Source organism: Chiloscyllium punctatum, chromosome 37 (genome assembly GCF_047496795.1).
Source record: "Chiloscyllium punctatum isolate Juve2018m chromosome 37, sChiPun1.3, whole genome shotgun sequence".
Taxonomy (NCBI): Eukaryota; Metazoa; Chordata; class Chondrichthyes; order Orectolobiformes; family Hemiscylliidae; genus Chiloscyllium; species Chiloscyllium punctatum.
The window spans coordinates 19,741,474-19,758,780 of record NC_092775.1 but is presented as its reverse complement, the minus strand read 5'-3'; the positions used below and the strand labels follow the sequence as shown (position 1 = coordinate 19,758,780).

The 17,307-nt window shown below is 38.5% G+C and overlaps 2 protein-coding genes across 5 annotated transcripts in view; one reads left to right on the top strand and one right to left on the bottom strand.

Annotated features, from left to right (window-relative positions):
* LOC140462916 (calcium-responsive transactivator-like) overlaps positions 1 to 6,162 on the bottom strand; it is a 124,773-nt gene extending 118,611 nt beyond the window's left edge. For 3 of the 4 annotated variants that reach the window (XM_072556397.1, XM_072556399.1, XM_072556398.1), the window contains exons 1-2: positions 5,872 to 6,162; positions 1,382 to 1,458 (exon numbers count right to left, since the gene is read on the bottom strand). In XM_072556397.1, the coding sequence (XP_072412498.1) occupies positions 1,382 to 1,458; positions 5,872 to 5,940 (146 nt within the window). In that variant the 5' untranslated portion in view covers positions 5,941 to 6,162. The remainder of the gene's footprint in view (positions 1 to 1,381; positions 1,459 to 5,871) is intronic. The other variant, XM_072556401.1, reaches the window with a different exon arrangement.
* Positions 6,163 to 6,238: 76 nt separating this feature from the next.
* On the top strand, positions 6,239 to 16,468 carry LOC140462917 (proteasome subunit alpha type-7). Its single transcript, XM_072556402.1, has 7 exons — positions 6,239 to 6,433; positions 8,055 to 8,181; positions 13,023 to 13,147; positions 13,904 to 14,026; positions 15,080 to 15,199; positions 15,490 to 15,552; positions 16,267 to 16,468. The coding sequence occupies exons 1-7, from the start codon at positions 6,332 to 6,334 to the stop codon at positions 16,354 to 16,356; spliced, it is 750 nt and encodes a 249-aa protein (XP_072412503.1). The 5' UTR covers positions 6,239 to 6,331; the 3' UTR covers positions 16,357 to 16,468.
* Positions 16,469 to 17,307: the final 839 nt, after the last annotated feature.

Sequence of the window (17,307 nt, the reverse complement as noted above, 5' to 3'; positions counted from 1 at the left end):
TTAGGATCATCAGATCAGCCAGATTGCATTGAATAGCTGGGCAGACTTGATGGGCTTAATAATTTATGTCTCCTCCTGAATATTATTCTGTTAAGTATGCTTATGAAACAAAGAAAGATAAAAACTAAGATGTGAGGAAGTTACACAGTGTGTTCAAAAGAATATAGAGAAGCTAAGTGAATGAGAAAACAGTGGCAGATGAAATATAAGTGCTGGTACATGTGAGGTTGCCTTGCTCTGGCAGAATATTATTTATATCAAGAGATTGCAGAATGCTGCAGTACAGAGGGATCTGGGTGACCTTGTGCATGAGGCACAACAGCTCACTAGGGCAAGTGCAGCAAGTAATCAGGAAGGCAAAGGAATGTTAGGAATAAAATAGAGAAGTCCTGCTGCAACTGGATATGCATTGGTGAGACTACATTGCTGTGTACTTTTCTGGTCTCCTTATTTAAGGAAGGATAAACTTGCATTGAAAGAAGTTCGGAAAAGGTTCATTAGGCTGATTCTTGGGATGAAGTAATTGTCTTATGAGGAAACATTGAGCAAGTTTAGCCTATACTCAGTGGAGTTTAGAAGATTGCAAGGTGATCGTGTTGAAGCGCAAAAGATTCTGGGAGGCTTGATTATTGACCAAAAAGGGAGTCAAGGTTTAGAGGGGGACAGGGAGGAAAGTAAAATTAAAGGCAATATCATATTAACCATGATTTTATTGAATTACAGGGCTGGCTAAATGGACCAAATAGTCTATTCCTGCTCCTATCATTTATGACCTTATGACATGATATGTATAGATGATTTTGAAATATTTAGGTTTACAGTTGGAGTATTGTCATCAAGTCAGAGTTAAATCATAAACAGTGTAATAAAATTAAATTTCAATAATACTAAACCTTCCATTGTTGTTACAATATTGATCCCATTAGCTGCATCTGTCTCTTATTAACATATTCAGATAGAAATATTTATCCAATCAATCTAACACTTCATGTTTAATGCACACCAATAAATGTGAAATCACTCAAGAAAATATGAAATTAAGCATATAGGTTGGACAAAGATCAGAACACCAGGGTTCTAGTAGTCTTACTCATCTCAAGATGTGAGCGCTACATCTCTGTCCCAGGTCTGCTATATGCACTTGTCTCTATTAATAAAAAAATTGAAAGCATAATCCTAAAAAAGTAACAATATTCTTTATCTTCAGACATTTTCCCTCATTGTCACGCCTTTCCCAAGCAATGTCTCAATTCTTTCAGTTGTTGGACATATACATCACACATGCAGTGCTATTACAAAATTATTCTACAAGAATAGAAATGTGTGTGCCTGAAATTAACTTTGGCAATTTTATTTAAAATGGCAACAAAAGAAAACTTACTGAGAACATTCTGCAGTTTTGCCTTTACTCTGGTAATCCATGATACATTGTATCAAATGATTGTTTTCATCCAACATCTAAAAGCAAAAAATCATCAGAAGTTTTTTGTTAAATTATGGTAAATATTTATGTGATAATACAGATAATTTAATACTCCTCACATTTAAATATTCACTTCAGGGGATAGCACAAATGTAATAAAACCACATTACAATGTTCACAGTAAATTATAATAACATTAAACAATACTGGCAGAATAGTTTGCAATTGCTTCCTCATTTTGAACCACATAACAGCCATTCTTTGTAAAGTTTGAGTTGCCACTCTGTACTGTTACAACCTTTTTTGAAAATTAGCAAAAGATTTCCTCATCTCAAACAACAGTAACACTCTCTGTTTGAGCCTCAATTCCCACATCACAGCAAATGTATAAAGTGGACTGCTACATTTCAATTTAAAAGTGGTTTCTGTCACATAAAGAATACTACCTCAGCTGAAGCATACTCATATTGCAACTAATACATTCATCAACCATTCCAATATGTTTGTATAAAAGTACTCTCATTTTTTTTTTACAAAATGTAGCTGTTACTGCTTTAATATAGTCTTTGATGTACATGTGTTTGGAAAGGCAAGGACTGATTAGGGATAGTCAACATGACTTTGCGCGTGGGAAATCATGTCTCTCAAACTTGACTGAGTTTTTTGAAGAAGTAACAAAGAGGATTGATGAGGGCAGAGCGGTGGACGTGATCTATATGGACTTCAGTAAGGCGTTTGACAAGGTTCCCCATGGGAAATTGGTTAACAAGTTTAGATCTCATGGAATACAGGGAGAACTAGCCATTTGGATACAGAACTGGCTCAAAGGGTGGTGATGGAGAGTTGTTTTTCAGACCAGAGGCCTGTGACCAGTGGAGTGCCACAAGGATCAGTGCTGGGTTCACTACTTTTCATTATTTATATAAATGATTTGGATGTGAGCATAAGAGGTATAGTTAGTAAGTTTGCAGATGACACCAAAATCGTAGATGTAGTGGACAGTGAAGAAGGTTACCTCCGATTACAACGGGATCTTGAGCAGTTGGGCCAATGGGCTGAGAAGTGGCAGATGGAGTTTAATTCAGATAAATGCAAAGTGCTGCATTTTGGGAAAGCAAATCTTGGCAGGACTTATACACTTAATGGTAAGGTCCTAGAGAGTGTTGCTGAACAAAGAGACCTTGGAGTGCAAGTTCATAGCTCCTTGAAATTGGAGTCACCACTGTTGGAATATTGCATGCAGTTTTGGTCTCCTTCTTATCGGAAATATGTTGTGAAACTTGAAAGGATTCTGAAAAGACTTACAAGGATGTTGCCAGGGTTGGAGGATTTGAGCCATAGGGAGAGGTTGAATAGGCTAGGGCTGTTTTGCCTCAAGTGTTGGGGGCTGAGGGGTGACCTTAAAGAGGTTTACAAAACCATGAAGGGCGTGGATAGGATAAATAGACAAAGTCTCTTTCCTGGGGTCGGGGAGTCCAGATCTAGGCATAGGTTTAGGATGAGAAGGGAAAGATATAAAAGAGACCTAAGGGGCAACTTTTTCACACAGAGGGTGGAACATATATGGAATGAGCTGCCAGAGGAAGTGGTGGAGGGTAGTACGATTGCAACATTTAAATGGCATCTGGATGGGTATATGAACAGGAAGGGTTTGGAGGGGTATGGCATGGATGCTGTAGGTGGGACTAGATTGGGTTGGGATATCTGGTTGGCATGGACGAGTTGGACCAATGGGTCTGTTTCCATGCTGTACATCTCTATGACTCTATGATTAAAATATCAATTATTCATAATTGAAAGAAGACCTTCTCCTAACAATACATTTATTCTTCCTGGCATTCAGACATTCCTGCACTAACATCCCCATCCAGTTAATCATTAAGAGTGATCCGATTTAATTGTGCTTGAAGTTGGAAAATTTGTGTCAGGGTAGACATTCATCAATCATTTGAGAAGTGTTGCGTGTTACCACCCAAATGTGATGTATACATTTTAATGAAATCCAGTCATTGGTGACTCAACAAAATAAAAATAAAATTGGCACTCATTTGCCTCGCCAATTATTCAGTACTTTGTGTTTACAAGATTCCATCCTACATCAGTGTTAGTTACTTTCATTCCTTGAACATTAGCCAGCTCCTACAGTAAATTATTTTGATCAATTTTCTTTGGAAAATTGGAATGTCAAGACCTTACACGTGAACAGTTGCAAATAGCATGGCAGGGAGTTAAAGCTCCAGCATCCATATAAAATTAGTGGCTCATTTGGTTTACGCAAATATGCAAAATGTGAGGTAATCTTCATCGTTTTAAGAGAGTTTAACTTCTCAGTTGAACAGGCAGTCTTCCCTCCCCAGCTCCTAAAAGGTTTGTAAAACTGAACTTGCCATATTTTATGTTTGTTTTGCACCGATATTCTGTTTTGCAATTACTTAACAGGTTGCTGTCTTGCACAACCCCCTCCCCCACTCCCCCCCACCACCCCCACCCCCACACACACAGCATCTCCCAATGTTTGTTTTTAATCTGCTATATTTCTAACGTTTGCCAACATAGGTCACCAATCTGAAGGGTTAATTCTGCTGCCGTCTCCACAGGTTGCTAACTGAGCTGCTGAATATTTCCAGCTTTCACAATATTTTCCATTTTGCCACCCACTTCTGATTATTGCTCCAGAGTATTCAGCAGCCGTTTTAAGTTTTCATGTTAAATGTATCTTATATGTAGGTGACCTCTTTAGAACAGTATCTAATATTATTCCTCTCTCCCAGGTAAAACAGGATGACAGAATTAACCAATCAAAAGATAGAAAAGTATACAAATATCAGCACTGGTGGCTACTTGACTAACAGTGAATATATAAAAAAACTGTTTGCACCATAACATAAAGGGGAGTCCACATTATTTTTTATTTTGCCATTTAATTTCTTTATGATTAAACGTGTTAAGAGTTTAAAGATGTGGTACATGGCAGGTATTCAGTTCAATGCTATTACAGTCCTCTGGAATTGAATGATAGCGATCCGATTAACTGGCTACACATTTTTATTCTATCCGTCACATACAAATAGAACACAGTTAACCTGAGGGGGGGGGGGGGGGGGTGCTTGGTGTTGTTCATGTCGGCCGTGACAGAAACAGATGCGAAGTGGTGGGTGTTTAGCAACAATGCTCTCTGTCCATCGGATGGCAGCACGATGGTTTTACTGAGCAGGATGCTGATGAGGTGTTGATTGCCGTCTGCACTGACACCTTTTCTTCTTCGCCATTATTAATCCACCAAACTCCCAATGTTGTCCCCCCCTCCCACCCATCCACCATACCGCTCACTCACCTCTTCCACCGAAAGCAGCCACCTGCCCACCACCGAAACCCAAATTCCTTCCCCCCCACCCCCACCCTCACAGAATTGAAACCCGAGCACCATCTGGGGCAAACTTTCGCTATTTCCAGCTCGATTCTGCGAGGCTTTGGGGGGGGGGGCAAGGGAGAAGATTCAAAATCAAATGCTTGGTCGCCCACAGTATCGCCATCCCCAGCTAACGGTTTGACGAATACAGCACCTGAGGTCTCAAAAGAGACCTCAAATTCTATGAGCAGAAAAAAAAATCCTTCAAAAACAGACCCCGGTGACAAGGGTTATTCAGAAATGTCAAGTTTCCGTCCGTTACTTTGTACGGTTCATTACGTCTTCAGGTTGTTTTGGTTAAGGAAAAAAAATCCCAATTTGGATCAGAAATACCCAAACGTTCTCATTCCTCGCTGAAAGTAGCACTTTTATTAAACAATTACTGATCGCATCGCTTAACACGCCATTCAGTTGAGCCATTTCAAAAGATAAAACAGTTTATTTTGGAACTGCATTCGTTTTCTGGAAAGTGCTAGTAAAATAAGATCTATTTAAGTGGCTTTAATTGGCATGCCCACTTTCAGTCCCTGCGAGGCTGCACAACAGTAAACTGCACATTTGATGTTATTTTATCTAAACGCACGTTTAAAAATCACGTGTCAATAATAGAGGTGCAATCGTTTTGCTAAGTAGATTAGGTCGGTGTTTTACAGACAGAGAGAAAAATCCAATCTATGTCGATGTGATGTAAATGGAATTAAACAGTGCCTTGGCTTCTTTAACCTCGGTTGCTCTATGTGTCTGCACTATCACACCTTGCTTTGTTCAGAGCTGCTGCATTCACAGTCCTTAGGGGGGGTGGGGGGAGAGAAGAGGACACCAGTCCTGTCCCCAAGCAAGATCTTAAAATGATCAAATACCCGCATTTCAAAATTGTGAGAGATGTCCCGTTTGTTGCCAAAGGCAGAACATGAAATGAATGGATAACTGGGGAATGACAAGGGTGGGAATTTGGTTCAACGAAGGCAAAAAATCGAGAGTCGCAGATTTCCCACAAAAGGGGGAACTAAATCAAATACTAAATAACAAGACGTTTTACCTTTTGAATGGTGGCTTGGGTGACCTCCCCTTTCCCCCGCTGGCGAGCTGATGCAAATGCCACAGACATGATTTCAATTTTCTCTCTGGTTTTCTCTCTCCCTGTCTATCTCCGAGGTCGCAAAATAGGTATATAATAAATGAAGTAATGTAATTCCAGATGATGCTGTCAGTGGTGCAAATGCAGCCCGGGTTTGATTGCAGATCCAGTGGTTCGGGACAGGGGGCTGTGCAGAAGGCGGCAGCGGCTGCAGGCTGCTGTTCAAAGGCAGTTCCTCCCTCCCTCTCTCTCTCTCTCTCTCTGACAAATCCCTCCTTGTGGAGGCAGCTCGGAGACGGAAGGGGCGGGAGGAGAGAGATGATTCGGCGTTTCTAGCTGCTGGAAGGGGGAGGTTGGTTGGTTGGTTGGGTTTTTTGGCCGGTTTCGGTTTCACTCTCGCTCTCTGCTGCCGGAGGGAACCATGAGCGCCAGCTACGACCGAGCCATCACCGTCTTCTCCCCGGACGGGCACCTCTTCCAGGTGGAGTACGCCCAGGAGGCGGTGAAGAAGGGATCGGCAGCGGTGAGTATCGCAGCACGGAGGGGGGTAGACCCAAAGGCCACTCACCTTTCACCGGGCTGCGGCCTTGCTGCCCTTCTTCAGAACCCTCCTCCCTCCCCCAAAAGGCTCCGGCCTGGCCCCAGTTACTGGCTTAGCGTTGTAAAACCTTTTTTTTTTGTTTTTAAGTTTTAGAAACGTTTACTTTTTTTTTGCTAAGAGCCAACCACAAAGGAATTCTATATCTTTAAAAGTGCGCAGCCACAGTTGCCAGGCCAATGTTGGTGAGACTCATGGGGAACAGACAGGTTCACTGCAATTCAGTTCCATTTCAATCATTGTAACTCTTGATTGTAGCCAAGTGAGGTGAAATCCCCCCCCCCCAAACGGTAAATGTAACTTCGTGTAATGCCCAGGCTCCTCTAGTGTCCGACGACCGAACTGCATTTAAATTGTTTACAACTACAGTATTGCTTTTGGTCTGACTTCCAATGAGTGAAAATCTGTGAAAAGAAATCCCAACGTCTAACCTTGTTAGCTGTCGTTAGTTATGTCGCTTCTTGAGATTGTTCATTTGGAAAACAAAATCCTGATGTAATTTAAACTGCTAATTGAGCAGTACCAGGCTGTACTGGTAATGTTATGTATTCTATGCTATTCAGGAAAGAGTTTTGAACAATTAATGACATCAGTGCCGATAATATTATTCCATAATCTTCTAGCTAATCTCTTCCAATATTCAATTTAAAAGGTAGCAGTACTACTATTAGGATCCTAATGTTTGTGTCTTCCATGAGGTAAACATTTTTAATTAATTAAAGACTGAGTAATTGAATTTTGTCTTTACATTTTTGGCAGGTATATAAATTGCATGAAAAGATTAAATATTTTCTGAACATGTAAATCACTTATAACCTTGATCACTGCTTAAGTAAACTTAAAGAAACTCAGAGGATCAGAGAGTTATTATATCTTGAGAACTGACAAGATAGAAAACTGAAGTCAAAGTGGCATTTGTGCAGAAATTACCTGGTTCAAAATCAGAAATCGGTAACAAATGTTGTTATTCACCATGTTATCTTATAATATTCAATTACACCAGGATTGTGACAGAGGAGTTGTGGAATCAACAGTCTCCATCTAGTTAAGCCTACAAGTAGACTAATAGCTAAATAAATATTAAATATAACAACAAAGAATTAGTTTTTTTTAAGGGTTATTTTGATAGAATCAAAGTTAAAAATCACACAACACCAGGTTATAGTCCAACAGGTTTAATTGGAAGCACACTAGCACATTGAACCTGTTGGACTATAACTTGGTGTTGTGATTTTTAACTTTGTACATCCCAGTCCAACACCGGCATCTCCAAATCATTAATAGAATCACATCTGTAAAATTTCAACTTTACATCAGTGCTAAAATTATATTGTAACTTCAGAAACTCTTGGCTCCTTTTTGTATCATTCCAGAAAAAGACAGTATAAACATTTTACATGTTGGATGTTTGCAAGTGAATGTTTGTCTGTGAACGTTGCTTTGAAAACAATTTTGCACTTCACACAAATTGCATTCATGCATCAGTAGTCCTATAAATGAATATAACAAATTGAGACAAATCCTCTTTAATAATTAAATGTTACAGGTTGGTGTTCGAGGAAAAGAAATTGTTGTCCTTGCAGTGGAAAAGAAATCTGTCGCCAAGTTACAAGATGAAAGAACTGTAAGGAAGATCTGTATACTGGATGACAATGTTTGCATGGCTTTTGCAGGTAAGTGAGACTTCCTTTCTTTATTCTCTCACGTGGATGTTACCCATTCCTAATGGCTTAGAAGCTCATTTCAGAAGCCAGTTAAGAGTTATCCCTACTCCTGTGGGCCTGAATCAGTGGGCTAGACTAGGACAGCAGATTCTCTTCCCTGAGGGTGTCAGTGAGCCAAATGAAATTTTAATGAAAATTAATAGTAATGATCACCACAAGACTCCCTTTCAATCTCGGATCTTTATTATTTGAATTTAAATTCCTCCACCTATTGTGGTGGGATTTGAACCCATGTGCCCAAAGTGTTAGCCTGGACCTCCTGGAATATAGATCAGTGACATCACACTGCCATCAATTGAGTCACTGAAATTTAATTGAATTATTTCTTTGCAATTGTTTTAAAAACAACAGTTTAACTTTAAAGGGATTTACAATGAAATGAGGATGGAGTTAGCTAAGTGAACTGGGCAGGTAGATGAGCAGGAATGACAGGAAGTGAGCAGTGGCAGATGTTTTAAGGAGGTTAAAACAAAATTAATGAAGACCGAAAATAAACTGAGGGCAAACTAATGAGAAGTATAAAGACTGATAATAATAGCTTACTTTTAAAATGTACAAAAAGGAAGAGGGGGTCAAAATGAACCTTAGAAAATGAATCGGGGGGAAAATGAAAGTTTTGGGGAACAGGAAGTGACAGAGGAGTTAAAGATATTTAACATCAGGCTTTATGGTGGAAGATACTTCAAATTAATACAAAAGAATATGCAGGAGGAGTTAAGGACCATAACCATCACTAGAGAAGTAGTATTTGCCAAACTTATGGGAGTTAAGGCAAAAAGGTTCCCTAACCCTGATGGCTTACATCCTAGGAGACTAAAAGAGTTAGTTACAGAGATAACTAATGCATTAGTTGCAATTTTCCATAAATTGCAGGATTCTGGAGAAGTACCAAAGGATTGTAAACCTGCTTAAATGACACACTTATTCAAAAAGGGATTTTAAAAAGTAGGTAACTGTAGTCCAATTAGCCTAATATCTCATATTAATAGTTAAAAATCACACATTATCAAGTTATAGGCCAACAGGTTTATTTGGAAGCACTAGCTTTCAAAGTGCTGCTTCTGCATCAGGTGGTTGTGAAGCAGGATCTTAAGACACAATTTATAGCAAAAGGTTAGTGTCATGCAGCTGAAATGATATATTGAACAAAAATTAGATTAAGTCTTTCATCTTTTAGAACAGGTTTGCTAGTTTTGGTTCTTTAATATGTAAGTCTGAGAACTTTTAAGTCACATATTCAAGATAACTTCAGGTTTTATAACAAAGTGTCATATCAGCTCAGACAGTGTATTAAAGGTGTGTGGTTAAAGTCTGTCTGTATCCCAATCTTGAGTCAAACTGGTTCTATTTCTAAAGTGGAATTTACAAGATATTACATGGATTGACTGCCTATAAGTTAGGCATTTTTGAGCAAAATAGAATGTGTATGCAAATATAATTCTGCAAATATAAATTCAGCCTGTAAACTTGTGAGCGCATGTGTGTGTATGTGTAAGCTTGGTAAAGTGTGTGTGTGATGGGGTATAAGCCTGTAAGGTGTGTGCATGGGTGAGGGTGTTGGGGGTGTATGTTTGTATGAGAGAAGGTCTGCGTGATCCTCATGGTTACTGAACTTGGCTGTCAGCCTCTGCTCAGTCACTTTGTTTTGTTGCCTGTCCTGAAGTCCACCTTGGAGGACGGTCATGGGTGACTTCAGGACAGGCAACAAAACGAAGTGAGCAGAGGCTGACAGCCAAGCTCAGTAACCATGAGGATGGCCTCAACTGAGACCTTGAGTTCATGTCACACTAGAAGTGACCCCACTGCACTATACACTCGCCTCCCATGCTCTCTCCCACACACTCTCCTTCTCACAGGCTTAGACTCCATCATACTCTCTCATATTGTGCCAAATATACACACTCAAGTTTATGGGATGAATTTATATTTGCATATACCTTCAATTTTGCTCAAAAATTCATAACCTACAGGCAGTCAATCCATGTAATATCTTGTAAATTCTAGTTTTGAAATGGAACCAGTCGGACTCAAGATTGGGATACAGATAGACTTTAACCTCGCACCTTTAAAGCATCGTCTGAGCTAATATGGCACTTTTTGTTATAAAACCTGAAGTTGTTTTGGGATTTAAGTATTAAAAGAATTGAAACTAGCAAACTTTTTCTAAAAGATGAAAGACTTAATATAGGTTTGTTCAATATAGCATTTCAGCTGCATGACACTAATCTTTTGCTATAAATTGTGTCTTAAGATTCTGCTTCACGACCACCTGAAGAAGAAGCAGTAATGTGAAAGCTAGTGCCTCCAAATAAACTTGTTGGAGTATAACCTGGTTTTGTGATTTTTAACTTTGTCCACTGCAGTCTAACACCAGCTCCTTCACATCATGACTAATGTTAATAGGTATTGGAATCCATTACAGCAAACTAATTTAGTTTAACTGGTACCTTTTTATGAACCAGCACACTTGAATAAACTTTATGTCCAAGTATTATTTGATCCAATTATAATTTTTTTATTTACACTGAGGTAATTAAATTTACTTGTTCAATCAAATGACCACATGAAATATCAAGTTCATTCAATTTTTTTTTCTTCAAATACTGATTAGTCAGTTGAGGGTGCAAATGAAGCAGCTGCCTGCCAGTGAGGTTTATTTAAGGCAAAGTTGCATTATTATTTGTGATTTCTGTTGTAATTAAAGTACAACAGTGTGTATACCTGCATTGTGTTTCAATTACTAAGTGTGATTTTAACATTGATTCTATGGGACCTGAACCAAGAGATCCACATCTGTGATGGGTAACAAAGTTTTACTCTTAAGAGAATATTTGGAAAATCATAATCTAATTAAGCAAAGTCAGCATGGCTTCATGAAACTCCGTGGACTGACTGCCTTTGAGTTTTTTTCAAGGAAGTTTCAACTAGAGCGGATAGAGGACATCAGTGGGTGTGTTGCATTTAGATTTCCAAAAGGCATTTAACAAGATACCTCCAAAAAGGTTCAGTCATAGAGGTGTACAACATGGAAAATAAACCCTTTGGTCCAACTTGTCCATGCTGACCAGGTATTTAAAATTAATCTCATCCCATTTGTCTCATATCCCTCTAAACCCATCCCATTCATATACCCATCCAGATGCCTTTTAGATCAGAGCGCTGGTCCTGGAGGTAGAATATAGGCATGGGTGGAATTCTGGCTCGTGGACAGTAAACAGCAAGTGAGAATAAGGAGACCTTTTTCAGGTTGGTGACCTGTGACCAGTAAGGTTCTACAGAGATCAGAGCTGAAACCATAAGTTTCCAATATGTATTGAAGACTTGGAGAAAGGAAGTGAATGTAGCCACACCCTCCTTGATTTGAACTACTCCACCAGCTACCTTTAGCTCTGCAGCAGAAGTGGAAGGCCCTGCCACCTCTGAAATAGTGTAAGGAAATGTCTGGGGGAGAGGGAAGGGGAAGGGCCTGAGTGTGGTTCCATGTTTTGGCACTGTCCTGCCCCCTTGTGGGGAGAGGATATCTGGAGTGAGGTCATGATTCCTTGCGTATCTGTTGTCTAGCCCTTGGTGCTGATGGTTGGAGTAACCCTTAACCCTTGATATCTGGGTAGTATTCTGTTTAATTAAAAGCAAAATTACTGTAGATGCTAATAACCTGGAATAAAAACAAATAATCCAGGCATTGTAACATGTAAGAGCCTTTTTTCTTTTAATTTAGCTCCAAGTTCTTGGTACTTCCTAATTACAACCTCTCAACCATTTTCCTATGTTTTGCACCCAATATTAATCACGACGACTGGAACTTCTCCGTCCCTCTTTTTTTCAAATCAGCTTGAAAATATATTGGAAATGTATCATATCAGAAAATTCAACCCATTTAATAACTGGGATACTATTGTTTCTGATTTTCCCCTCCACTTCCATAAGTGTTTCTTTTTGTAGACAGCTGACCATGGCAGTTTGAAGCCAGAGGCATTTTGGCTATGTTTCTGATGGTCTTTATCCTTATCCAGTTAAGTCACATTTGCACATCTTCATTCAGTTTCTGCAAATCATTATTCTCTATATTACCTGGTTTCCCATTACTGTCTGGTATAAGTCATTATCAACTGCACTTTGAACAGGCTTTTCTTTGGTGTAACTGAAGCCTGAAGAAACTGCCTAGATAGCCCTCCTCTCCCCTCCATCTGTGTTGGAGTGCTTACAACTTATACTCCAGCTCAACGATTCTGAGCTAGAGAGATTAGAGATGTGTTCAGTCTGAACAATATGATGTCCACGATGGTCCACCTGCTCTACTATATATTATATAAATTATTTATCAACTTTAATTATTTAAGCTTCCTTTTACTTCACAAACTGCACTTATCACTGGAAAAGTAATTATAAATACTTACTGCCTCAAACATAAGAGACTCTTCTCCCTCTGCAATGATTCTGACTCTTGCTTTTACTAAAGTCCCAGGTTGTTTGTAACGTTAGAGACAATTGAAGAAGAGTTTGCACGTTCCACCATTAGGTGGAGATGTTTTGCAACACATTGCTGGATAATTAGTTCCTCCAGCTACATTATAATATTGGGAGGTCGGTGCAATCCTATATCAATGGGATTTGATTCTGTTCTAAATTCGAATGAGTTTTAGTTTAAAAGTATCCTTTCCGAATGGCAGCTGCACTTTTGATTAGTTATTGTAGTTGGAGGATATCAGCTGCTCTCTCATTGCTGAGACAATTCAGAAATCATGATAGATAACAACCTGTATTTTTAATATTGTTCTTTATTGCAATAGGCCTAACGGCTGATGCCAGGATAGTTATAAATAGGGCTCGTGTAGAGTGTCAGAGCCATCGACTCACTGTGGAGGACCCAGTCACGGTTGAATATATCACGCGTTATATTGCCAGCTTGAAACAAGTAAGTTTTTTTTGTTTATAAATATCCTATAATACACAGCTGCTTAGAAAGATACACTGTATAAGCAACAGGAAAACTTGCCTCATGAACTGAGTGGAGATGTGATGATTTTCCTTATTCTGCTTTGCCATAATTTTAAAAATTTTGAGCATCTTTGGCTCAGCCAGCAATTATTAACCAACCCTAGCCACTGTTCAGATAGAGGTGATGAGCTGAAATGAGGCCTCCTCCCTGATGAAGGGCTTATGCCCGAATCGTTTATTCTCCTGCTCCTCAGATGCTGCCTGACCGGCTGTGCTTTGCTTTTCCATCACCTCAGTCTCGACTCTGATCTCCAGCATCTGCAGTCCTCTCTCCTTTTGTGAACTATGGCTAATTACAATTACAAAATGACTTCTTTGGTTTCACTATAGAACAGTTCAATTCAAATCAAATCTGCTAACAGTGTAGGAGAAGAGTAACTTGTGAGGTTGGACTTTAGACTTCTCAAAAATCACTAACTTTATACTCGTTTAACAATTACTTGGTGCCATATTTATTCTCAGGAATTTGAAACTTAAATTTCAATGTTTATTAGTGTAATGCTGGACTTCTACATTTTTTATAGCTCCTGTATAGAACTTCAGTGACAAGTGTACTCCTTTTTGAAGTCTCTTGTAGTGATAATTTAGTAAACAAGTCACTTATTAGTGCAAAGCATGTTTGTAATATCAAAAATATATAGAGCTAACTTGTAATTTTTATCTTTTTTTACAGCGTTACACTCAAAGCAATGGGCGCAGACCATTTGGCATTTCTGCCCTGATTGTGGGTTTTGATTTTGATGGAACTCCAAGACTATACCAAACTGATCCATCAGGTACCTACCATGAATGGAAGGTGAGTAACTTTTTTTGAAATGTTCTGAACCAAGTTTAGTTTTGACTGAAGGTTTACTCAGTTTTGTAGTTTTGATTTCTGTTCACTGATTTAGCACAACACGTCTTGCAATTGATTTCTCGCTCACGCTAATGTGGCTGCGTTTATTAGCTAAATGAAGGGCATTGTTAGTAGAGGGCTTCCATGCACTAAGTAGGAACTCATTATCATCAATCAGGGCTGCATTTGGATGTAAAATGGAACACTTGTGTACCCATCCAAATCACCAAAAGTGATCCTGATGGGGCATTTTAATACCAAGTAGAAAGTTAAATTTATTTGTGAATAATGTTTACACTTTTTAATGAGCTTCCAGGTTTTAGTTAGGTGCTTGTTGAATAAGGGCAGGAAATGAAGGCAGTTCTCTAAAGCTTTAACAGATGAAGTCCGTTACCTTTTTGCAAGGTGTTCGGAAGTAGAACCTCACTCTGGCTGCTGCTGATGAATGTATTTTGCTTCAGGAATTGGCTGAAGAGAAGCATGCCCTCTTTAGCACAAAGAGAATTGTGATCCCCAAACATTAGATGTGGGATTGAAGAGAAATTAGCATGCTTCAGAAAATTTGCCAAAATTAAAGTAGGTGGGCAAAGTCTGCATTATTATAAAAAAGAATAATATTCTCACAGCTATGATTTAATTTGCATTGAAAGCTCCCAGCCAGTGTTAATGACTTTTGCACCATTTTATATCAACGGATTGTATAAGAAACTAGTTCAGCAAGAAGATTCTAGTCAAAGCATTTGAATAGGAATTGGTTTGTTTTCTAAAATGGAAAAATGTGTCGGGTTACAGAGACTAGACAAGTGAATGAACTTTAATTGCTCATCTGGAAAGCTTGTGTAGCTGTGATGGAGAAAATGGCCTTATGGGGCAATATTGCTGATCATTTAACTTTCAAAACTTTGTTTAAAACAAATGATTTATGTTTAAAGTGAGGTTTCCTCCCTTTTTATTTCTTTTTTGAGGGTGAACTGTACAAACTACACAATCTTATACCATTTCTTCTGAATTTAGGCCAACGCCATAGGACGAAGTGCAAAGACCGTCAGGGAATTCTTAGAGAAAAACTACACTGAAGAAGCCACCGCTACAGACAGTGGTACCATCAAGCTCGCCATTAAGGCTTTGCTGGAGGTAAGTTTTTGATTTTTAAAAACTCGTGGCAAATGAGTTTCACTACAAATAAAGCAACTTTTTATGGCAATCCTTCCATGTGAAATCCCTGATCCCTCAGTGTATTTTTTGAAATCTGATTAGCGTGGACCTTCCAGCTCCACATCTTCCTTTCTTCCAGTTTTTAAAAAAATACTTTTTTTATATATAGTGCATTGTGTGTAATATTATAGTCATTGGTCAAGATTTTTAAAACTGAATTTTAAAGGCAAATAAGGGAAACATACTAACATGCACTGAACTATCTTTAGGTTGTACAGTCAGGTGGAAAACATATCGAACTGGCAGTGATGAAGCATGAACAGCTCTTGCGGGTAACATTTGTAGTATCATCAGCATTGATTTGTCTGTTTATTTATCTTGTATGTTGAACTGGTCAACCTGTTCTTCATTTGTCAGTTATTTAATTCAGTGTCTCTGGTCCTGTTTTAAGTTGGTTACATTAATGATTTAAGCAGACTTTTCTTCCACTCTAAGTAGCATTTTGCTCAATCACCGTGATAGTTCATCAGTTACCCCACTAGACATTTTAAACAAGGTGTTTTAGATTTAAATCCATTAAAATGACATAAGATTGAGATTTAAATTCATTTGATTATTTGTGTTTCCTAGTCCTCAAAAGGCTATGCTTGAACAATCCTAAATGAAATTAAATATATTTTCTTGGCTTCTAGATCTACAATCTTCACAAATATGTGCTGACTAGAATAAGACTTTCAGACTAAAGCCTCAGATTGGGCTTGTGTACAATGGAAACGCTCATTAAAAATCTCTTCCCAGCCTCAGACCATCCTTCCAACTAATGTATGCACTTTTAAAATTAGGGATACAAGCAAGCAAATGTAAAGAAATATTTTTGAACATCACAGAACTTCAGCCAAACTTTGAAATTATTTTTGAATTTGCCACTTTAAGTATTAGAATTTAAAATCCAAACGGCCTTTCACTATTCCTTCTGATCTGTTAATGTAAACCTTGACTAAGCTTGACTCATTGAATATTAGTAAGTCTTTTTCTTCTCGTTGTAGATCTTAAATCCTGAGGAAATTGAGAATTATGTTTCAGAAATTGAAAAAGAAAAGGAAGAAGCTGAAAAGAAGAAAGCGCCAAAGACCTAACAACTTTAATTACACATGATATGCTTGTCCACCTTTGCTTATAACTGGTAAAAAGCTGAGCATTCCACATTTTACTAATCTACTTGAATAAACTGAATTTTACATCATGAAACATTTTTCTTCCGTGTTGAAGTTATTGATTTGTGTTCCTTCTGAAATAGTTGAACTGCAACTTGAAACTTACGAGCCAAATTCTAATTGTAGTGTGGCAAGCACACCGGGTTTTGTGCTAAAGAACAATTAACCTAACTTGCTTTAACTAAATAAGAATCAAGTCCATATCTCCAGTCATTGCCCTTCACTTAATTCTGAAAAAGACCCATTTCACTTATTCCTTGAACCCGGCTGCATGTTTTCCTGCTGTTTTGTAGGTCTTATCCCTTTATTTAAATAATCCAATTTACCTGCCTTCCTCAAAAAATGCCTCCAGAAAAAACTTTTCTCAATGCAGTGTACACCTTAATTAAAATTCCATACATATCAGGAAACATTTTGCCACTTTGTTTCAGATAATCATCCAGTTTAAAGATATCACCATGGAGTGTCAGTCTCTCAATCTGTTCAAAAAATTTTAAAAACATTTTAATACAATTAAATTGTCTGCATCATCATCAGTGGTGACCTCCAAGTGAAGTGAAGCTGTTGTCTCCTGCTTTCTATTTGTGTTCCTGGGCTTTGTGGTGATGTCATTTCCTGTTTGTTTTCTGAGGGGTTGGTAGATGGTATCTAAACAAACACAGATTTAGATACCATCTATCAACCCCTCAGAAAATGAACACGAAATGACATCACCACAAAGCCCAGGAACCCCATCCAGGAAAACATAGAAAGCAGGAGACAATAGCTTCGCTTCACTTGGAGGTCGCCACTGATGATGTTACCTCGCCAGGTGATGAAACGTCTGGATATCAAACCTACAGCTCAGCGAGCAAACCTGCACCCTAAACCTCA